General features: G+C 37.7%; 1 protein-coding gene across 1 annotated transcript in view; it reads right to left on the bottom strand.

Annotated features, from left to right (window-relative positions):
- The window catches only part of tmeff1a (transmembrane protein with EGF-like and two follistatin-like domains 1a), a 110913-nt gene that overhangs the window by 51724 nt on the left and 37301 nt on the right, over nt 1-21888 (bottom strand). Inside the window, exon 2 of the mRNA XM_041248034.1 lies at nt 818-927. Coding sequence (XP_041103968.1) covers nt 818-927 — 110 coding nt within the window. The remainder of the gene's footprint in view (nt 1-817; nt 928-21888) is intronic.

Below are 21888 nucleotides of genomic sequence, written 5' to 3'. Positions count from 1 at the left end.
AGTGGGAATAAAACAAGACAACTCACCATAAATATATACAGGATATGTGAAGCTTGAAAAACCACAACCAGAGCAACAGCTTAATAAAAAAAATATATATTCTGCAGCCTCAGCTAATATGTGAGATAAAGGTAAAGGGGATGCATTGTCTGGAATAATAGTGCACCTCCTACTCAAGAACATTTTGTTTTTCCCCTATTCTGTCCAAAGAATGTTGTACACTGAGAAAAAAATATCGAAAAGGCAATATAACTGAAAATATGTAGAAAACAAGATTCAAACTATAGAGACACTCCTGTACTGGCACTTGGTTTCTGAGGATGAGGGCCCTAATTGTAAAGCTGTAACTCATGAGCTGTCTGTCTGTTTTTGTAGATAAAATTAAGTTTGATGTTTGCAACACTGTTCTAGAGCATAAAAAAAATATATATTTAAAGCTTTGAACCACTTTTCAAGTTTTGATAAAAATATGCTTTGGATTTATTATGAGATATTTTTCTGAAATGTGGTATTTAATGCCCAATTACTTATCTAATATCAAATACGGTATATTTCAACTTGAGTTTTTCAGGTTTGCAAATAGGTGAGACCAACCTTTTTACCTAAGTATGTGAAACTCCAAAACACTGCTATACAATACACAAGGTGTCTACTTGAAACACAGCTTAGAGTGAAAGACCAGCATATTAAACTGACAACGTGAAGCATATTGATGTCCTTATGCTGCAATGCTTCCCTTACAACCTTCAGTATTTCAATAGCCTAGCTGCATCCTGGCACTTGTGTGATCCTACCCCACCCCTTCCCCACTTCATACCTGGAATTGGCATGCACATTTCACGTCTCCCCCTTCTTCTTTGCAAACTCCCCCGAATTTACATGATGCTTCGTCACATATTCGGAAATCGCTTTCTTTTTGACTGAATTCTGTAAAAGAAAGAATAACGACATTGTATTAGAAAAAATGTCTTCTATTCCTGTTTTTGTGTAATTTTCTGAAACATGAAGAGGCTGTTTGTTTATATACCATACAGCGATACATCTCTGTTCCCATTTTTTTTTTACAAATACATTACCCACAGTTCTACGGAAAACATTTGCAAATTACACAGAAAGGCAAAAAGTTTTTTTTTTTTTGTTATTTAAAGCAGTAAAAAACAGGTACTATGAAAACATGAGCCTGTGTTGAAGATAATTAGCATTCATTTCTAAAAAGATGACCATCAAAACAGACTGAGAAAGTTTTCTCACAATTGTAGCCAATTATTTTCATCAAACCCTTTTTTTATATAAGTTACACAGAAAGTTCTGTTCTATTAAATCATTAATATTTGTGTTTTTATATTTAGCAGCTAGCTAGTTTACAGCATTTGCTTAAACATGTAAATCCTTGACATTTGTACTAGACTCTTATTATGCACATTGCTAAAGAATTACTACCTACTATATGCTGAAAGTAAATTACTCCACTAAGGGACCAGAATGTCAACTTACTCTTGGCCCCATTTAAAAAAAAAAAAAAATGCTGACTGCTCTTAACCTTTGATTTCTTTATTCTTAGTAAACCACATGAAGCATTCAAATGAGCACACAGTTAAACAGATTAAACAATAAAGTAGTACAGTAACTCAACAGCTGAAAATCAACTAATTGACAAAAGAGGAAATGCCATTAGTTGGTCTTCACCTTGACCTTGAATCCAGCTAGGGGACAGGACTTCTTTATGCAAATGGTTAATAAAGCTCTGATTTGCTGATCGGTCATGCCTGCTTTTTTAATACTTTGTTTTAGAGTTGTCGCCCACACTGCTTTTCGCACACAATCTGTCGGGGGGTTATATCTTTATTGAGTGGTGGTTGAACAGGCGTTTGGGCTATTGAAAAGGAGGGGGCGGATACTACTGAAGCGTACTGAAGTGAACCACAAGCTTGTTCCCCAAATTATTACTGCCTGCTGTATCCAGCACAATCTGTGCCAGCACTGTAAGGAGATGTTCAGGCATCAGTGGCCAGCAAGAATTATACAACAGAGATATGAAGAGGGTCCTGCTATTTTGTATCTCTTTATATCATATATAGCATCCTGATTTGTACTGTTCTTGTATGACTTATTTTGCTAAATAAAGTATTGGAATATTGAGTAGTATTGTTGATTCCCAAGAAATAAGTCGCAAAAATTCCACACATTTTATTTTGAGAGTGGGTTAAACAATTTTTGTGTTATGTATTGTATCAAGCTGCCTCATCATATCCCCTTTCACAGCGTTCCCTCAAAGGCTAAAATGCGTACATTTTTTCGCATTATCTGGCAACAACCTTCACATTCAGTTTACTAACTTTTGTAAGCTATTATCATAAATATCAATCTATCATTTTGAGAGCATTCTTGCAAAGCACTAACATAAGCATATTGATGTCTATCTTGCAGCTGATATATATATATATATATATATATATATATATATATATATATATATATATATATATATATGCATGTGTGTTCGCTGCATATATTTGATATTGTTTTAGCAATACGCTCTTATAATACGGGGCATAATACATTTTTTTTTTTAAATACAGTGCATGGTCGGATACAATCATATTAAGTCCTGCTGTCCATTACGCTGCTGGGAACTATAAGCAAACTATTTTAATACTGTTTGTACACATTAAGCCAGTCTAAATATGAGACAGTACTTCAGTGTGGGCACTTTAGATTCGATTAATTAGAACATTTTCAAGTAATGTTCTCGAGATCAGTTATGTAGTGTACATATAGTCTTAACATCAATTAATCAAAACCACACAGTCGCTCCAGATAGACTTCAGGCTTGTTTGTCATTTATTTCATAAAATAAAAAAAATAATGGTTTCCCCATTTATAAAAACAAAAACAACCCCCCCCCCCCCCCCCCCCCCGAAAAACAAGGTCAGAACGAAACTAAATAGAGCTTTACAATGCTCAGGCTCAAGACTAGCCCACAGAAAAAAGAATCACTGTACCTTGGATTTCTCATGACGATACTGCCTAAACCACAACCCTCACAACGAGGAGCACTCCACCATACATTCTGCAGAACTGGCACTGAGCACAATTAAATACTTGCCTAAGTGATCAAGCATGAGCCAAGTTCTCCTAGCAAATGTTTGAGTTGCAGCTGGGTTGCTGAGACCCAGTGTACAGAACAGCTGCTTCTTGTGCTCCAGAAAAATGTCGCTGTATGTTCATTAGAATTGTCAGTTTCACTCCGAGACGCAAGTTAACGCATCACTGCACAGTCATAAGGCTTGAAAAACAGCAGTGAATTACATCGGCAGATCACACTGCTCTAGGCCCAGGTGATTACTCTGTAATTTAGTAAACATTACAAGCTAGTCGTTTTCAAATTACTTCAGGTCCACAGCATTCACAAGAATATTCATCCCCTTCTTTGCTCAGTAATGTACCACATACTGTTGTGTAACTGGGTCCACAAATAACCCGTGCTGACATTGTACTCTGTGTTACAGAAGTTGCAAGTGAGTTTTGTTCACAAGAGGCAATATATGACTGACCCAACGTTGCCGGGTGCTACTGTTTCCAAGAAACTGTACAAAATTTCAGCTGGGGATCATACATTTATTTCTAATTTTGTGTCCATATCCTGGACAGTACAGACCACCGATTGCAAATTTGCAAGGAGTGCTCTTCATAGAGAAATTTCACCTACCTTGTGACTACAGATAATCATGTAGGACTTTGCTGCGCTATTCCTGGTAGTTCATTCCCTGCTGAGACAGGGAGACTTCTTAATTTGTGTACATACCTCACACGTCCTTACCTTTTCAATTTAAAAACTCCTTAAACACTCCTGTCAACTGATTCTTTGTATGTTTTTTGCAAATTCAACACCTGCAGAAATGATGACTTACTATGATTAAGTCTGACTTGACTCCATCAATACCCATTCACTCAGTTTTCTTGTTTCCTAGGGTACCCTTTTATGTCAGTCACACACACATAAAAAAAAAAAAAAAGTATTTATTTTTACCGGTATGCTGAAAGACAGTCTACTATATATTTAAAATGCACACCAAAATAACCCAAACTGGGCAGTATGACAAAAATCACACACAGGGTCTTTCTTCCAAAGTGGAAACTTAAATTAGACGTACTGTCTGAAATGGCTGTTAAACATTTTAAAATCAATTTATTACTATTTATTATCTATACATCTTCACCAAACCCATCTCAAAAAACATATTAATCAATATCATATGTCTTATGTACAGCTGTACTTTTTTTCACTGTAAGAATTGGCTTATTTCATGGTCTAAACATAGGTATTTTAGGATATTTCACAATTAAACACACTCTTTATTAAAGCAGAACAATTTAGCATCGTCACATTCAAAATTGATCATTTTCTATAGAGCTATTATACAACAAATGTTCCTACATATTTAAATGCTTACCTGAAAAACAGTAAACGCTAAATTATACAATATTTAGTTTTTTGTTAAGTCCACTTTTTAAAAACATTCTATTCTCACCATCAGTGATTTATCATACAAAATAAAAACTCTAAAAACAGAAATACAATGGTTTGCAGAAGTATGCACCCCTCTGCAAAGTTTTCACATTTTACTGTCACTTGAGCGTACTCCACGATGCTTTCAAATTAGACTTTACATGTACAATCTACACAAACTACTCCACATTGATAAAGTTAAAAAATGCATATAGAATATAAATAAGTAAGATTTACAGAGAAAAACAGATTAATCTCAGTTTCATAAGTATTCAACTCATTTGCTACTGCAGCTCTAAATCAGCTCAGGTTCAATGATTTGTTTGAAAGGTCACAAAATTAGTGAAATGGTTTCAGCCTCTGTGTACTCAAAGTGGTTTAACTTGTAGATACTTTTCCTCAGGAATATAAAGACTTTCAAGCTGCAACTCACATAGTGATCCAACAAAGCAACCATGAAGACCAAGGAGCTTAGAAGCAAGTCAGGGTCAAAGTGGTAGAGAGGCACAGAGCAGGAGAAGGGTACAAGAAAATTTCAAAGGCGCTGATTATCCCTCTCAGCACAGTGAAGTCCATCATTAAGAAGCGGAAGATGCATCATACCACCCAGACACCCAGAGTTTGTGAAAAAGCATGTAGATGATCCTGCAGACGTAGAAAAAGGTTTTGTGGTCAGATGAGAAAAACTTTTCGGTCTAACTTCCAAGTGTAACATCTGGCGCAAGCCCAGCACTGCACATCACCCAGTCAACACCATCCCAACTGTCAAGCATTTTATGGGGATGCTTCTCTTCAGCAAAGACTGGGAAGATTGTCAGGATAGAGGTGAGAATGGATGTTGCAAAGTACAAGCAAGACTCTGAAATGGGAGGAAATTCACATTTCAGCAGGACAATGATCCGAAGCACAAAGCCAAAGCCACACTGGAGTGGCTGAACAAGAAGATAATTAATGTTCCTGAGTGGCCCAGTCAAAGTCCTGACTTTAATCCAATCGAAAACTTACGGCAACACTTGAAGATAGCAGTCCATCGATGATCCCCAACAAATGTATCAGAACTGGAGCAATTTTCCCGTGAAGAATGGGCAAAAACTTCACCACCCTACTGTGCAAAGCTATTAAAGACCTATCCAAAAAGACTCATAGAAGTAATTTGTGCAAAAGGTGCTTCTACCAAGTACTGACTTACGGGGCTGAATGCTGCAACCAGTAAATTTTATTTTGTACATTTTATTTGCAAGTTTTGTTGACATTTAACCTCCTCCTCATATAACAGTGTTTAGTTTAACCACTACAACATTGAATAAAAAAAGTTTGGTTGAAAAACTGTACATAAATTATTTGTAATTCAAAAAAATGTGACATTATTGGTAGGGGGTGAATACTTCTGCAAATCACTGTATTTCCAATCTTGATGCAGCTGGTTTCATTGAATACAGCTGTATGCAACACGTTCAATCATTTACTGGAAGCAAATTAAACACTGCCAGGTTTCTAAATGCAGTGTACAGGAACAACTAGTGTGTCAATAGGCCAAGCAGGAATTTTCACAGGTAACTACACATTACACGGCAATGGGTTATAGAAACAATCACTAAACAGGAAAGTACATTGTTACTATATTTTATAAAATCATGCAGCTGAATTTTATAATGAAAATAACACATTTCAACAATCTTAGTAAATTGTATGCATACAGTACCTACAGTAATGCCTGCTGCTATACAGTAATTGGACCCCAACCCAGCATGTCACTGGAACTTACTTCTCTACTCACTTGCATGTCTGCATATAAAACACCTTTTTTGGTGCCACAAAAAGGATGGAAATGTGAGTAAATGTAATCCTTTTTTGGTCAAGTAGCCATGTTTTTTGCCAGGGAATGGAAATGTTTTGTCGTAAAGTGAAGGTACAGTTCCGTACAACAAAAGGCCAATGTTAGCAGAAGATGACGAGGCAGCTACCATAGCAACCAGTAGCAGTACTCAGTCAGTCAGTTAAAATGTTTGCATGGTTGAAAAAAATCTGGCAGTGGTTGGCCATTTAAAGTATTGCAGCGGTAACAATATTGTATGACTTGCCGTTTACCAAATACAATTGACGGCGGCAGCAGATAGCAGCATCTACATGTGTTTTAAGTGAGGTTTACTAAATAATTCTGACAGCACCAAGGAGAAGTCAGAATGGCTTTTTGTACGCTCCTCTACAAAGCAGTGCACCAACACATCCTCTGATGGCTCTCTCCAGTGTCTAAACTGTAAACACTGTTATTGCAATGCAGAAGCCTCTATGTTCTGCTTAACAATGGGAAAATGTTTGCAAACACTGTACTGTATGTTTTCTAGGCTTTACTCTAAACACAGAATGTTGCATCAGTTGTACTGCATCAAATGTTGTGGTACCACTCTTGGACTGTAGTCACCATTCCAGAAACCCATCCTTCACTGGTAGGAAGTTCATATTCTGTGTGGAACCGATATACCTGTCATTAAAATATTCAGCATGGTTTTGAAGATGGGACAATTTACCAGGTAGTCGTAAGCATCATAACCGACAAATTAGAGGGCTAATAGTAGGCATTTGGTTGGCAGACCTGCATGATTATTCCAAAACTACTAGATTAAATATTTCAAAATAAGACAAACAGACACCATAGTAGGTAGGCTCTAAATAGGAGCTTTAACTATATGGTGTGATGTGTTCAAATTAGCTATTTACCTTAAACAACAATATTAACTGCATTACGGCATGTAACTTGAGTATATTGGCTCGGTTAGCCAGGTTTTTCCTGACTTGATGTTGAATTGATGTTGGCTTTGAAAAATCACCATCGTTAAAGACCAGGAAGATACTTTCCACAGACACAGTATTGTACTACTTGGTTTGACTAATTTAACAAATCTCTTGGTTGGTTGTTGAATCTTAGGTACATTAATACCAACATTTTCATTCTTAGCCCACAAATAAGCAATTTGGATAGTTTAGTTTTCAAAACTATTTTTACTATATATTTATAAATACAGATGTTTTTATTGTGATTATGATAAACAGAGATACAATATTTCAACAGAACTTAAATAACAAAATAACAACGTGTTTACAACTGTAGCATTATAATATAGATTACAACATAATTTTTTTTTTCCAATGACAGCATTGTATAAGTATAAATAAAATGCTGCCATTTCCCCAATGGCAGCATTATAATAACATTATAATGCTTGTGCAGGCATATCACTTTTTAGAATGTTTTTTTTGTGTGATAAATTTCAGAGCAGACACACTTCAAACCCTCATCATTGCTAACATCTTTATCTAACACATATACATCAGAAAACTTGCGTCGCAAATTTTCAATCACATCATATACGGTATCTTCCCCAGTTTCAGTCACGGGTGTATAGCGCTGTTATATGAATTATTATCTGAAGTGTAGGTACAATATATAAATAGGTCATTTTGACCAGTACCAAACCTTCAAGGCTGCAAGGCTTCCTTGCAACCTGTAACACCAACAAATAAACAAAGAAATCTCCTCGTTTTATTCTCTGTAGATACACAGGCATCCATTTTTCACTCTCAGATGTGTGTATGACCCGGTCTGTCAAGCACATTTTTTAGGGATTGCTGCCACCTGCCAGTAAAAAACAAAACTGCATAAACTTTTACAATACAGTGCTCTTATTTGCATACTATTCTCAATGGAGTGACTCCATATGAAAATAACTATTTGTTTATTGCAAGCCGACACAATACAATGCGTACTTCAAGCAAAGTACCATCTTCTTTCATTGGAACCTCAGATCCAGAGAGGGAAGCTGCAGCGTTCATCAAAAATGAAGATTTACTTCTTTCACTACACCTGGATGGTGATGTCTTGAGGTTCTGCAGCAGTCCCAATTTTTATGGACAGAAGACATAAGCCCCATGATCTTGTACCCCTTGATGATCTATGTACTTTGCTGCTGTGGTGCTGTCTGTAAGAATCAATACATCTCTTTGTATTGACAGATATGAAGTGTTTCAAGCCAGGAAGACAGCTAGAAGTTCCAGATGGTTTATGTGTAGTTGTTTTTGCTTTGGTGACCGACTTCCTTGAACCTGTGCTTCTGATAAGTGTGTTCCCTTCCTCTGAAGGGAGGCATCAGTATACATGTGGAGTGTTGGGGGTTGGTAATTTCAGCCCCATTACTACTTGAGTTGATAATTTCCACCATCTTCCACCTTATGGGATGAGAATCTGGAAGGGCTATATTCCAGGAAGAAAGGAGACACTTTTGTAAGTCTTTGTCTCTTACCAGGTAGACTGCTGCTGCTATGTGACCGAAGAATTGCTGTATTAATTTTATGGATAACCTTGCTCCTACAATGAAAAGACCTGCATGTCAAATGAGAGCTATTCTCTCTTCAGTTAGGCACACTCTGTTCCTAGGACAGTGTTGAACTGTGGACCTAGGAAAACCAAGGATTGTGTTGGAATGAGAACTGACTTTTCTCAAGTTCAAGTTCAAGAGATCAAGTTCCTGGAATAGGTGAATAGTTTTGTTTCTGTGTACTGTTGCACTCTCTTTGGATGGAGCCCATATCAACCAACCATCTATATAGGGTACAAGTGAGTTGCCTAAGCTTCTGAGGTGTGCAGCCACTTCAGCCATAACCTTGGTGAACACCCCGGAGGCATGGTGGATCTTCCAAATGGGAGTACTTTGAATTGATCCTGACCTCCCATCATGGCAAATCAGAGGTATTCCCTGTAATCCTTGTGAATGGGCATATGAAAATTGCATCTTTGAGGTCTATGGATATCAGCCAATCCCCTGGTTGAAATGCCTTGGTGACTGTGCCCAGTGATACCATCTTGAATTTCTTTTTAAGAATTTCTTTTTTAGACCCAAGGTCGAGAATGGGTCTGAGCTTCCTGTTCTTTTTGGCAGTCATAAATACCTGAAGTAGTGGCCCTGCTCTTGAGAAGATGCAAGCACTTGTTCTATGGCAAAGGAAAGGAGCATAGCCCCTATTTCTTCTTGTAAGAAAATCCCTTGTGGGCTTGACCAATCAAGTAAGGTGCAGACAATTCCTGTTGGTGGTGGCAAGTGTCGGAATGGTATTTTATATCTGTTTTGTATGAGCTCCAGGTTCTATTCATGATCTATTTTGTTTTGCCTCGGAATGGATTAAATGAACTTCGCAGCATTTCACCACAGAAGACGAGGACCTGAGTACAGGCAGTCCTCACACTTACGACACAATTGGTTCCTGAAAGTCACGTTGTAAGTCGAAGCGTCGTAAGTCAAAGCACATTTTCCCATAGGAACAATGTTATAAGTTGGGGTTACGAGTTTAGGTTGACTCTTCGGCCAGATAATATAGTTTTGCAAAAATGACCCGTTATACTTTACTCATGCAAATATTTATTTAAAACTTTACACTGTGGTTACGCGCATATTACTGAGACACCTACCCGGCTTGTTTAAAAGGACTCAGGGCTTTCCAATGTCGCATTCACTGAGTGTATGCGGTACTCCTAGCAGGAAATATGATCACCTGAAGTTAAGCCCCTCATCATGTGACAGAGTTCACAGCTTAGGTTTCATTTGAGTCCATTGCTCTTATCAGTCATTGTTAAGGGCAAATAAATTCTAAAAAGAAAAAAGTTACATGCATTAAAAAAACCCGCTAGACTAAGTCAGGGCGACCACGACAGGTACTGCGGTTCTTCTTTCATTCTTTTTGTTTGCTGCTGGATTATTAATTTTCTGAATGGCCATTCTGTTTTGCGGTTTTTTTTGTGAGAGAATTTTTCACTGCATCTTTAAAAACTAATTGTTGTTATTGCTCTCTCTTTTTTTCCATTTAAGTTTGTACTCATTTATGGAACTTTATTTTTTATTTTTTCTATCCTATCCTGTTATGGAGATTATACTGCAGTGTTAGTGTAGCTAACATTCTCATACTTATCTTTTCTCAACATCTTTTCTGCAGGGTTTTTTCTCATTTTCTTTTTCTACGGTTCTTATATCTATACTGTGATAGATTGCCTGTTCTGCAGTTTTCTTGGGGCATATTTTTTCATGGACTGGCAACATTATTATTATTTGCTACAATTCAAGTGCTGAGTTCAATTTGTGTGAGCTATTGGTTTTACAAATAATAAATATAAACTGCTTATATCTGTTTACTGACAGGGTTAACTTGTTTCCCTGGTAAGGTTATATTTTTTACTTCTGTTCACTCTGAACAAAGGGTTTTAGCAACTTGTTTCAACTTGATCTGTTGCAAGTGGTGAATGTCATGAGGATGAAGTAGGTTTACCTCTTCCTCTGCTATAGTCATGAAAAGAGTCCTGTGGAATGGCAGCCTGGCCACGTTGAAATGGCCCTGTCCACCTGAGAAGGACTGAGTTGGTTGGTGACGAAAAAATGCTTGTCTGTTAGGATAGGGTCTGCTAAATGGAAATGCTAAGAAGAAAAACAATGTATAAAATTCTGGGAAAATACTGTACAGTATTCAACTGATTCAAACATGAAGAATCCCTGGAATTCAACAGAAATCAAATATACAGCCTACAACATATTGACGTTATGCAAATTTAGTATGTACACTATGTCTGCTCCATTTATAAAGAGCATTTCAGTTTCTAGAAAAGGCATTTTTGTTTTTGAAAGACACTATTGTGGGTTAAATTAAATGTGTCCTGGATTTTCTGCTTTGAGGGGTATAATTAAAGGATTCTGACAAAATACACATTCATAATTACAAGATAGAAACCCTAAATTAATCTACAGTACTTCTTCTTTCCTTAGTTCGTTTCTTCAAGGAAGTAGGTGATGGCATGACAATGGCCTGACCATTCAGATTTTAAGTAGCCAAGCTTGCGTGGCCTTCAAACCACGTATTACATATGGTAATCAATGTCTCCTGGGTCATGCAATCAATCATCACTCTTATTTCATCTTGGACAGGGGAGGAGGGCTGGTGGCTGGGAAGGCAGCAAACTCAGCACTGGGTCAGAAAATCACATATTAAATCACTGCCTGGAGATAAGAATCGTGCTCCATCATCCAATATCCTGCTGTACATTCTGCACTGTATACAAGGTGTTGTAATTGTGTTAGAAGTGTTAGCCATCAAAATACACCATTTCTGGACCATTCAATCAGCTACTAGGATGGACATTATTAGGCCAAATGGCTTCCTCTCGTTTGTAACTGTTAAGTATAGGAAGTATAATGTATAAATGAACATGGTCCTTATTTTACAATTATTACTAGATGAATACAATTAGATAACTGATTTTGTTTAAAAGCCTGCACAGAAACACTCCACAAGAAGCTCAAGCAGTACCTTCCTGGTACCTGTACTGTAGACTGTATTCTTTTTTACACATGCTGTTAATAGCAGCTGCTTCGTTGGAAGGCACTGCTGTACAGTGATTGCTTTCACATAAATATCAAAAACTGTTATTTCGAGTCTGTGGCAGGGCTAAAACCTGGACACTTGCGCAGTGTTTCAACTGCAAACCCTGTGTCTCTCTCACCGGATACCCACACCATAACAGAACGCCCGTTACAGTTTAATAAAACTATGCAAATATTTAGTTACAGATGCTCCAGTACACATTGTGTTACTGTCACAATGTTAGTTACACAAAATATTGTGTTAGTGTTAGTAATTCCAAATATTGTACATATGCTCTTGTTGGATACCGTTAATACACTATAGCTTGTTATCAATCAGATAACCCTGCAGATCGAAACAAAAGACTATGACAGTTTATGCAGCATGGGACATCACCTACTGTATTAGGGATTTAAGTAATTTTCAGTAACCAAACAGAAATCCTGTCTGATTTGCAGATGTTACCTCCTTTCATGGCTAGTTAATAGTTTAGGAGGATCAAAATGTAATGTGTCCTTAATCTGAGATCATTTTATAGGACACACATCATATCCACCCATAATTTGTGAACCTGAATGATGAAATGATCAACGCTAGGCAAATATGATGTATTGTCATTGTGCTACGCTTTTATCACCCAAACATTCAAGTGTCAGAGATGGCACTGGCAAGTGTTTTTTTTTTTTTTAGTTATCAAGCATTGGATTGATAATTAGCAAAAATGGATGCATCTCTGTTCCAAGCACTAGTATGTTTCAAAACTTCCCGAAATGTAAAAAAAAATCTAGGCCTTACTAAAGGAAGACAGCAAGTGACAGAAAATTAAATGAAATACTGATACCAGCTTCTGATTAATAATAAAGACTAAGTGACAGGTAGTACACTTTAAAACTTGCATGTATGATAAAAATGTAATTGCTTTTTGCTGAATCTATAATGTCCAAATAAAAACCACAGCGACTGAATTCAGAATTCATTGACTAGCAATGTCATTGTCTGTATAGTGTCTCTTTTATCACCCCAGATGTACCGGGAGTGGAACTGCAGTCTGTGCTGGCTTATTTTAATTGATGTATGGAAATTGAATTAATTCAACCCTCTAACTGGGTATGAAAGAAGATGTTCCCAAAGCACTGACCCGAAGCTCCTTACTATTTTCTGCGTTATGCCATCATGCTGGTTTTTCATCTGTATATAATCTGGTTAATGTAACATGTATTTAATTGTATTCCGTGACATTAATTTAATTTTATTTCTCAATTATTCCTAATATCCTCAGATGTCTTTTGAGTTTACTGAACATTCTTTATTAACTAAATTCTGTATTAAAAAAAACTCAGAGGATTGGGAGCAAATCCTATCTTGGGTTCATGCTTCCTCTATCTGTGCCAGACATGGTCTGATCCAATTGCAGATTTTACACCCTATCCACTTATGCAAGACTAAATAAGTTCAAATCTTCACAGATTTGGATCCAACCTGCGACAGATGTAAGCAGGCGCCTGCGTCCCTTATTCATGTTTTGGTCATGTCCCATGTTGACTCCTTTCTGGAGCTTTTGTTTTTTAATCTTTTGTCTCAGGAGGTGTGGGGAAGTGAGCACCCGGTCCTGTATATCAGCAGGAAGCTCCTTCCCAGCGAGAAAAACTATAGTACCATCGAGAAGGAGTGTCTCACAGTAAAATAGGCAGTCGAGCCTAGGGATGGGACGGTATGAAATTTGCACGGTATGATAACCATTAAAAAAAATACTGTGGTAACCTTAATATCACGACATACAGTACTTTATGCAAGTTATCAAATAAAGGCTCAAAAGAAGAAAGACTAATGTAAATCACTTAAATTACTGTAATTCACAAAAACAAAATCAACAAAACACACTTCCTTTCATGGAATGATTTAAACATTTGGTATTTAGTATTTATGCAAAATAACTTGGTATGTTTCTTTTTTTATAAAGACAGAATCAGAATAATTAACAAAAAAACCCCAAACTGAAGTTGTACACTCTCAATATTATACTACAACAGCATTAAGATCTATTATTTGCTCAAAATGATGTGGTGCTGTAGTTTGTTAAAACATTTTAACGTATAAAATTAAATAAATAAATCCAAAAATAAATAAATACTTTGTTTAGCTGATGGCAAACAGAATTGGGAAATGATCGGTCTTTTGCTTCCAATGATTATTACACATGTGGAGTTTGTAAAAAAAAAAATTAATAAAAAATCTTCACTTACCTAAGAAAATTGGAATAATGTTACAATTAGTTTTAACAAAACTATGCTGATAATAAGTAGGCTATCCTGCTGCAGTCATGGGTCTGTGCTAGTTTTATTTGAGACATCGGTTGTGTTCTTATAGTGCAGATTTCCGCAGTTCTGCACAGTGCTGCACAGAATCTCGGAGATGCGCTGTAGACGTCACTCAACACCCACAGAAATCTGTGCAGATTCAGCATAGCCCAGCGCAGCTTTGAAATGTTACTGCGAGAGGCTGGCTGTGGCTGTGAACCAAAGGGACGATGCAAAGATCACGAGTGACCTGCTAATCGTAATGCAAATAACAACTAAAACTACTGCTGCATCCTTGCAGAGGCGAATGACATTTTATCATTATACAATGAAGCCAGGAACAGCCTTGTCCACGCTATATTAAATAAATAAATCAATTATTAAAAAAACAAAACAAAAAACAATGTACTAAATCCACTGATGTATAATTTTATAATAAAGTTAATGTTTATCTATTACATTAAACTGACTGTTGATAATCCAGACAAATATAGCACGTTGAAAATGTGTGCTGAGCTGCAAGGTTTGGAGAAGGCATTTCTCTAAAAGCTGCGTGTGATGTCAGAAAGACAGCAGCCAAGAGCAGCTAGCGCAGCAATTGAAACGTGCATTCTGTGTCGTAGACTGTTTCCTTCAAAACCAGTATCAAAATACAGTATTAGTTCACAAAAAGATCTTCCTCAGACACTTTGCTAAGGCTGCAAGTACATCGCTTGATTTAGAAGAAGCGTGTTTGCAGTTGAAAAAATGCGTTAACCGGTGTATAACCGAATTATGATAATTGCAGTTTAGAATAAAAGAAACGGTATTAATACCGTAATGTACCTAAACCGCGGTAAACCGAAAAACCAGTATACCAACCCATCCCTAGTCGAGTCACTCCAGTACTACCTCCTGGGGCGACACTTCACAGTGGTTACAGATCATGCCCCCTTATCATGGCTTCACCAGATAAAGGATAACAATGCCAGAATCACGCAGTGGTACTTGGCCCTGCAGCCCTGTGCTTTCAGGGTAGTTCACCGAGTCGGGAAACTGCATTAAAATGCAGCTTTTTTTCTCTCGGGAAGGCATGGGGTGCAGGATTTTCGAATGGACCGATGGTGACATTTTGAGGGGGAGGACATGTAACAGGGGGATTTGCACTTACTGTCTGGCGCATGTGTGGTCCTGCACGACAAGGGTGACACAGTTTGGTGTTTGTTTGGTGACACAGTGAAGTGTAGGACGGAGACCCGAGCTGACCGGCATAACGGCAGTGGGGCCACTGCATAAGCAGCACTTTTGTTTTGTAGTTTTATTACTGTGTTTTATTTTCCCTTTTTCTTTCACCTTTGGATTTCATTATTCTTTTGAGCACCTGTGAGTGCGAAAGCATTGGACTGTACAGGCATTGGTATTACTGTAAGACCTGACTACTGTTGTTGGTACTCAAGACCAAGGACAACAGCGCCCTTTGTGGGATAAAATAAATCCCTGCAGAAAGAAAAAAAAAAAAAAAAATTTAACTGGGCACCTGTGCGGTGGTAAGAAATACACTTCTGTCTCCCGTGTCAGTGAATACCGACACCCTTCCACACTAGGGCTTGAAGTTTTCCGGTTTTATTTTTGATCATCTGACTTTAAACTTATTTTGAGCCAATTCTGTTTCCTAATTAAACTCAGAAAAAGTTGTTAATTACAAAACAATGTCACTTGTTTTTACCTTCATATTTTACCTTAATTCAAACAGATGTGTCAAATGAGGTTAATTGATCATCGCTGATCCTAATTGCATTTTATTCTTGCAGTTGTCAAATTTATTGTTGTGCTTTTGTTATTTTTACTCGTTTGACAGTTTTCCTGACAGATTTTCTTTTCAGCATAAAATACCCAGTACAGAGTGTACACTGATAGCAAGTCCATCATTTAAATCTTTACGGTCCTATGTCGGACCAGGTCCGACATTACAATTTTCCCTTTCCAGTCCGATGTCAGACCCTGCACGACATCATCAAAAAGACTTAAAGCACAGGTCTCTAGTTGTTTTTTCTCTGTCAAAAAGCCAAGAAAACTTTCAATGGCCAAGTGAGACCGATACCAGAGACATAAACAAAGGAGATAACAGCTTCTGCATCCAGCGCTCAAAGAATATCACAGACAGAGCTTTTTGATATGTTATAGTAATAAAATAATGACTTGGATCACATTATTGAGGTGTGGAAGAGCAAAGTTCTGCCCTTTTTAAATTGGCAGGGATGGGGTTAATTTCCCCTACCTGCCTGGGTTTATTATGTTCAGGTGGCTGGGGTTGATTAGTTGATTAGATGATTAACTTAATTAACGATCAATCAGCGCCCAGCCACCTGACATAAAAGGAGGCCTCTGCTTCCCATTAAGAGGAGGGAGCTGAGGAAGCAGGTTGGTGTTGGTGTTGGTGTTGGTGTTGGTGTTGGTGTTGGTGTTGGTGTTGGTGTTGGTGTTGGTGTTGGTGTTGGTGTTGGTGTTGGTGTTGGTGTTGGTGTTGGTGTTGGTGTTTTTTATTTTTGTGTTTATTTATAATAAAAGTACATTTTTTTGAACTGCAGTCTGTCTCTGGGCCTCTATCCACTTGCCAGCCTGCCACATGAGGAGTTTGATAAAATGAGTGATGAGGAGAGAATTTATCAGTATGCACATCTATAAAGAGGTATGTAAAAAATACAGGGAACAAGGGGTGAGGCTTGGCTGGAAATACAGTACTGAGTGTCCTTTTGTGGTAAAGCCTTTTAAACCTGTTTTATGCAGGAAAACAGCATGTGTAAAATAACTGAATTCATTAATGAAACTGTGTCTTGAGAAACAGGGCAAACTGCTGTGTCTTGAAAGGGACCTCTGAACTATATAACCTACTGATTAGAGAACTGGCGCCTGAACTGGATTAGGCTGGGCGGACAGTTGAACTATGTATAGCGACTTCACACGTGCAACAACAATCGTTTTGACGCAAGGAAGACAAACTAGCGATATTCTGGTGGAAAAGGACATTAAAACAAAGGACTGGGAGTTTAAAGAAGTAAGATACACAAATGACCTATTGAAAGAGCTACCCAGCAGAGTGAAAAAGACAAAATTGAACATGTTGCACTAAACATCGAATGCTGAACTAGGTGCTGTCAATCTAAGTAAAGCTGCAACTCAGAGACTCTGCCTGGTTGGACCCAAGACAAGCAAGCAAGCTGCAAGGGAGTCAACGACCACAAGCAACAAGACTGATGCCCGACAAGAAGACTGCCATAAAACTTGCAGCGACTGTTGTCAGACAAACCAGTCTGGGTCTGCTGTACACCTAAAATCCACAGTATCCAGAGAAACTGTACCCTGTTACCTGCTAGCTAAAGATTCAACGAAGTGGACAGAGCGGGTGGGCGCTGTTGTGGATCCTATACCGAGGACTGGAAACTTTGTTGCAGCTATTTGTTAATTCTATCGAATTGAAACCTTGTTTCCAAGTTTTGATCCAAATTGGGATTGAAGACTGTTACTGAGAGGAGAGTTTGTACTGGACACTTCAACAGATTTCCAAACCAGCAGACCAAAAGTCTAAGCTTCAGGGAACCACTGAGTATAATTCCAGTTGCATTTTCCTTTCATGGAACTAAATTAACACATTCACATAGAACTGAACTATTAATTATCTAGTTTTCACACTTTGCATGCAAAATAACTTGGTGAAACTTGATGAAGTAACGATAAGTAATCTACCTCATTGTTATATGAAGAATTTCCTTAAAAGTAAACTTGCCATATAGTTAATCTATATAACATTAATAAGCTTAATGTGATATTCTTAAGATTGTCTGCATTATCTCAGATGTAGTCTGCTCACTGGATGAGGGCGTGTGTGAGAGTGAGTGAGAGACTAGCTATGTTACAGGCTGCTGTCTGCTGCTGATGTGCTAGGGAAAAGGTGATGTCATGTTTCAACTGCCTTCTAGTCAAGCATGAGTGCAGTGAGAGCTTTGGAATTGTGTTTTGTGCTTGGAGACTAAGATTTACTTTCTGACCTTTTCTGATTTCTGTATTATTTGTGCACTTAATAAAATACTACTATTGATTAACCATTCCTTGTGTCTGCGTGAGAATATGTGTTCATAGTAAATCCTCGATCTTTGAATATTATTATTGAGAGAACTAATTAAACCTGACTGTGTACCTCAATCAAATTGTTCTGAAAAGGATTATACAAATTTCTGTAACATTACCCCATAGAATTCTGCATCCCCACATTTAACCTTTTGCAGTCCATTTATTCTGTGGCTGTCAGGCTGGTCAGGTCCAATTAATTTTTGTGAACAAAATAAAATTTAAGACCACGTGCTGTTCAAATTCAAATAAAGTGACTTTGCTTAAAACAAGTAACAAAGCAGTGCAAGTCCAATGTACATATAAATGTATGTGTGTGTATATATATATATATCACTAAATTTGAGTTTTTGCTTGATTATATTAACTTTAGAATAATCAGACAGGTACACATTTTTTTACAAATCAATTACACACTACTACTACAAAAAAAAATGAACTAAACTTTTTCATTAATGTTATAACTATTTACACAAGGCAGAAAATGCATTTACACTGACAGAAATTATCTGTATGGGTCCATGGTATGGTATCTTTCAAAACAGTCTCCTGGGTGTAGCCCTGGCTGCCTTCAGCAGGTTTTGAGGAACCATAGTCTCTCTCTTCTCCCTTTTGTCTTTCTGTCACTGCACACTGCAGAGTCTTTGGTGCTCTTTGTTTCATTTTTGGAAATGAAATGTGGCTTTCCATTCAGTCTTTCTTCTCTGTCTGTTGATGATGGACGACCACGTTTTCCTGAACCAAGGTTGCACACATCTCCCACCAGTTGTATCAGTAAGGTTTTCCTGAAGTTTTTATAGCGAATAAGTAGCTGTCCTGATTCCATCAAATTGAACAGGATAGCACTGTTCACAATTGCTATTTCCAGTAACTAAAAGAACATCTCCTTCCACCACTTCAGAGACTTTCTTGTGAAAGCATAGCTGGCACAGTAGTGATCCGCCTGGTCCACTGCACCCATCATGCTGGTGTAATCCCAGATAACTGAAGGCTTGTCCAGCTCTTCAATTGCTCCTCTCTTGATGGTGCGCTGAACCTTCTCACAGCCACTGCCAGGGTCATCATGAGCACCAGTCTTTTGTCCTTCCATCCTAGCACCATGATCTTATTGTCCTTGATGAATGAGACTGTCTTGTTTTCTTTTATTTTTTTGTTTGAGGCCTTGCTTCACTGGTACTGGCAATCCTCTTCTGTCAGCCATTACTGTTCCAGTAAGGTGGATTTTTATTTTTAGAAGTTCCATGGCCAGGTCGTAACCTGTGTAAAATCTGTCTGTAAACAATTGAAAGTCATGTCCATTTGTTGTCTGCAGCAATGTTTCACACAGATGAAGAACAACTCTTGATGAAAACAACATGCTAGGTCTCAACAGGGAGTCTGTTGTTGGGCTACCAAAGTAAGGAACAATAGCAGAGACATAACCAGTTTCACAGTCAGCTAAAACAAACACAAGCATCCCCCACTTGGTAGGCTTCTGAGGATTGTAGCACTTGAAGATAATCCTTCTTTTGAAGCCAAGGATGCTCTAATCAATGCAAATGTCTCTACCTGACAACATTTCTGGCCTTTTGTCCTCTGCTAATAAAAGCAGCCTAATGCACCTGGGTGGGAGGAGGGCAAAGGTGCAGCATCCAAAAGATCTGCAAGAAACGTGATCTCTTGAATACATCTTTGAAAAACTGCATTCTGTCAGCCCATTCCTCTGAGAAATATTATTTTATGTCCGTTTTTGCATTCAGTCCCATATTCAGCAGAACACCAACAAAATTCCTTCATCTGTGGTAAACAGGTTTCCAGGAGTTACAAATAGAATTATGATGCAGTGGTCCTGTTAGTTTTACACTTGCATGTCTATTGGTTTCATTTATAATTTCAGTAAACAAAGAGTTTGTTAAAAAAAGATGAAAAAACTCTAGTGCAGTCCTCAAAGTAGTACTCCCTTGAAATCCCTTATTTACCACAGTAAATGGGAGTTTTGTGAAAGCATCTGCACATACCAATGCACGTATCCATTAGCCCTCTGGCTGCGTGTCTGGTTCATGGTCACTTTCCTCAGTTTCATCAGAGTCCTCAGTAAGTGAAATATTTATTTCCTTGTCACTAGATTGATCAAAATCATCATCCAAACTACTTTCGTCTGTACTTTCTGCCTCATCCATCATCTGTGGAAGTTCTTCAGGCTGCTTTGACTTTCTCTGCCTTCTCTGTGCCATTTTAACTCTGTGCGTCTCAGTCTCAGTCTGTTAATTTGGCTTTGCTCACCTGTATGTGGTCTATTCAGTGAACTTACTTTTCCTGAACTTACTTGTAGCCAAAACATTGGCAATTTCTCTCCTCTTCAGAAAAGGGCATTTTCTTTAATGAAGCGAGTCAAAACTCACCAATCAACAAAAAAACAAGGAAGCATTGCCGATTTTGCGAGAAGTAAACTGTAACGTATTTGACTACACAGCAATGTTCAGGCATGTTTGTTTTTTACTATTTATTTTCGTGGACTATTGTGGAGCAACCGTTAGTGAACAAAAGTTTGAGCCCCTTCTATATATTACCTTTTCAACTTCATATGGTTTTCCTTGTTTGTTTGAACTGTTGCCTTTTTATTCAGTAAATCAGGGTCCTTGTCGAGCTGTGCTACAGGATTTAATGTAGGCTTCAGTTTTTTTAGTTTTATTCTGAAATGTATTTAGCACACCCCCTACAGTTTAATTTTCTGTCAGATTCATTCAGTCGTTCATAATAACTTCAAACTGAGAATTCTACCTGTTGTAAATGGGTTGTGGGCTAGTTATAAAGGCTATAATGTATATAGAGGTGTGTGTATGTGTATATGTATGTTTGTATGTATATCTGTGTGCAGGGCTGTATTAAGCTAATGGGCTACGTGGGCTGAGGCCTGGGGGCCCTGCCATCCTTGTAAAGTCAAACTGATAACGGTTGGCTAATAAAAAAGCATGGACTAAACTAAACAATTTGCCTATTTTTAAAAATATTTTGTGTCCTATTGGCTTGACGCAAAAAAAAATTATGCTAGCTATACCCACTGGCGTTCAACTAAAATAAGCTAAGACGGGATGGTGAAAAGAACAGTGGGATATGTGGGATCGAGTCATAGCAGCAAAGGTATATTTCAAGGTTTTAAAATGACATTTCCCACAATTCTTTTCAACGTCCCGTCCCTACCTATTGGCTGAGCACCGCAGAACAAGCAGGGGGGGCACATTCCAATTTCAAACTGCACAGACAGACATTGAGCATGTGGCTTATTGTTTTTAAGCTACTGACTGTCTCTGAACCGGAATACTGTTTTGCTTTCAGCCATATTTTTATTTTCACCAGCAGACGTGCTCTGGATACAAGTACAGTGCTGACATGTCATTTCCTAAAATTATATGAAGCGAGGTTTCGAGTAAATATATAAAGAAAAAAAGGCAGTGTATATTTTAGCACTACTACAAGACCATATACGGAATTAAAATGAATGGACTATAGAATAGTCGTTTTTTTGTAACAATTTAATTGGTTTAAAAGCGCAAGGTTTCGAGTAAATATATAAAGAAAAAAAGGCAGTGTATATTTTAG

The sequence above is a fragment of the Polyodon spathula genome, chromosome 4 (assembly GCF_017654505.1).
Source record: "Polyodon spathula isolate WHYD16114869_AA chromosome 4, ASM1765450v1, whole genome shotgun sequence".
Lineage (NCBI taxonomy): Eukaryota > Metazoa > Chordata > Actinopteri > Acipenseriformes > Polyodontidae > Polyodon > Polyodon spathula.
The sequence above is the reverse complement of the archived record's forward strand: the minus strand, read 5'-3'. Positions and strand labels throughout refer to the sequence as shown.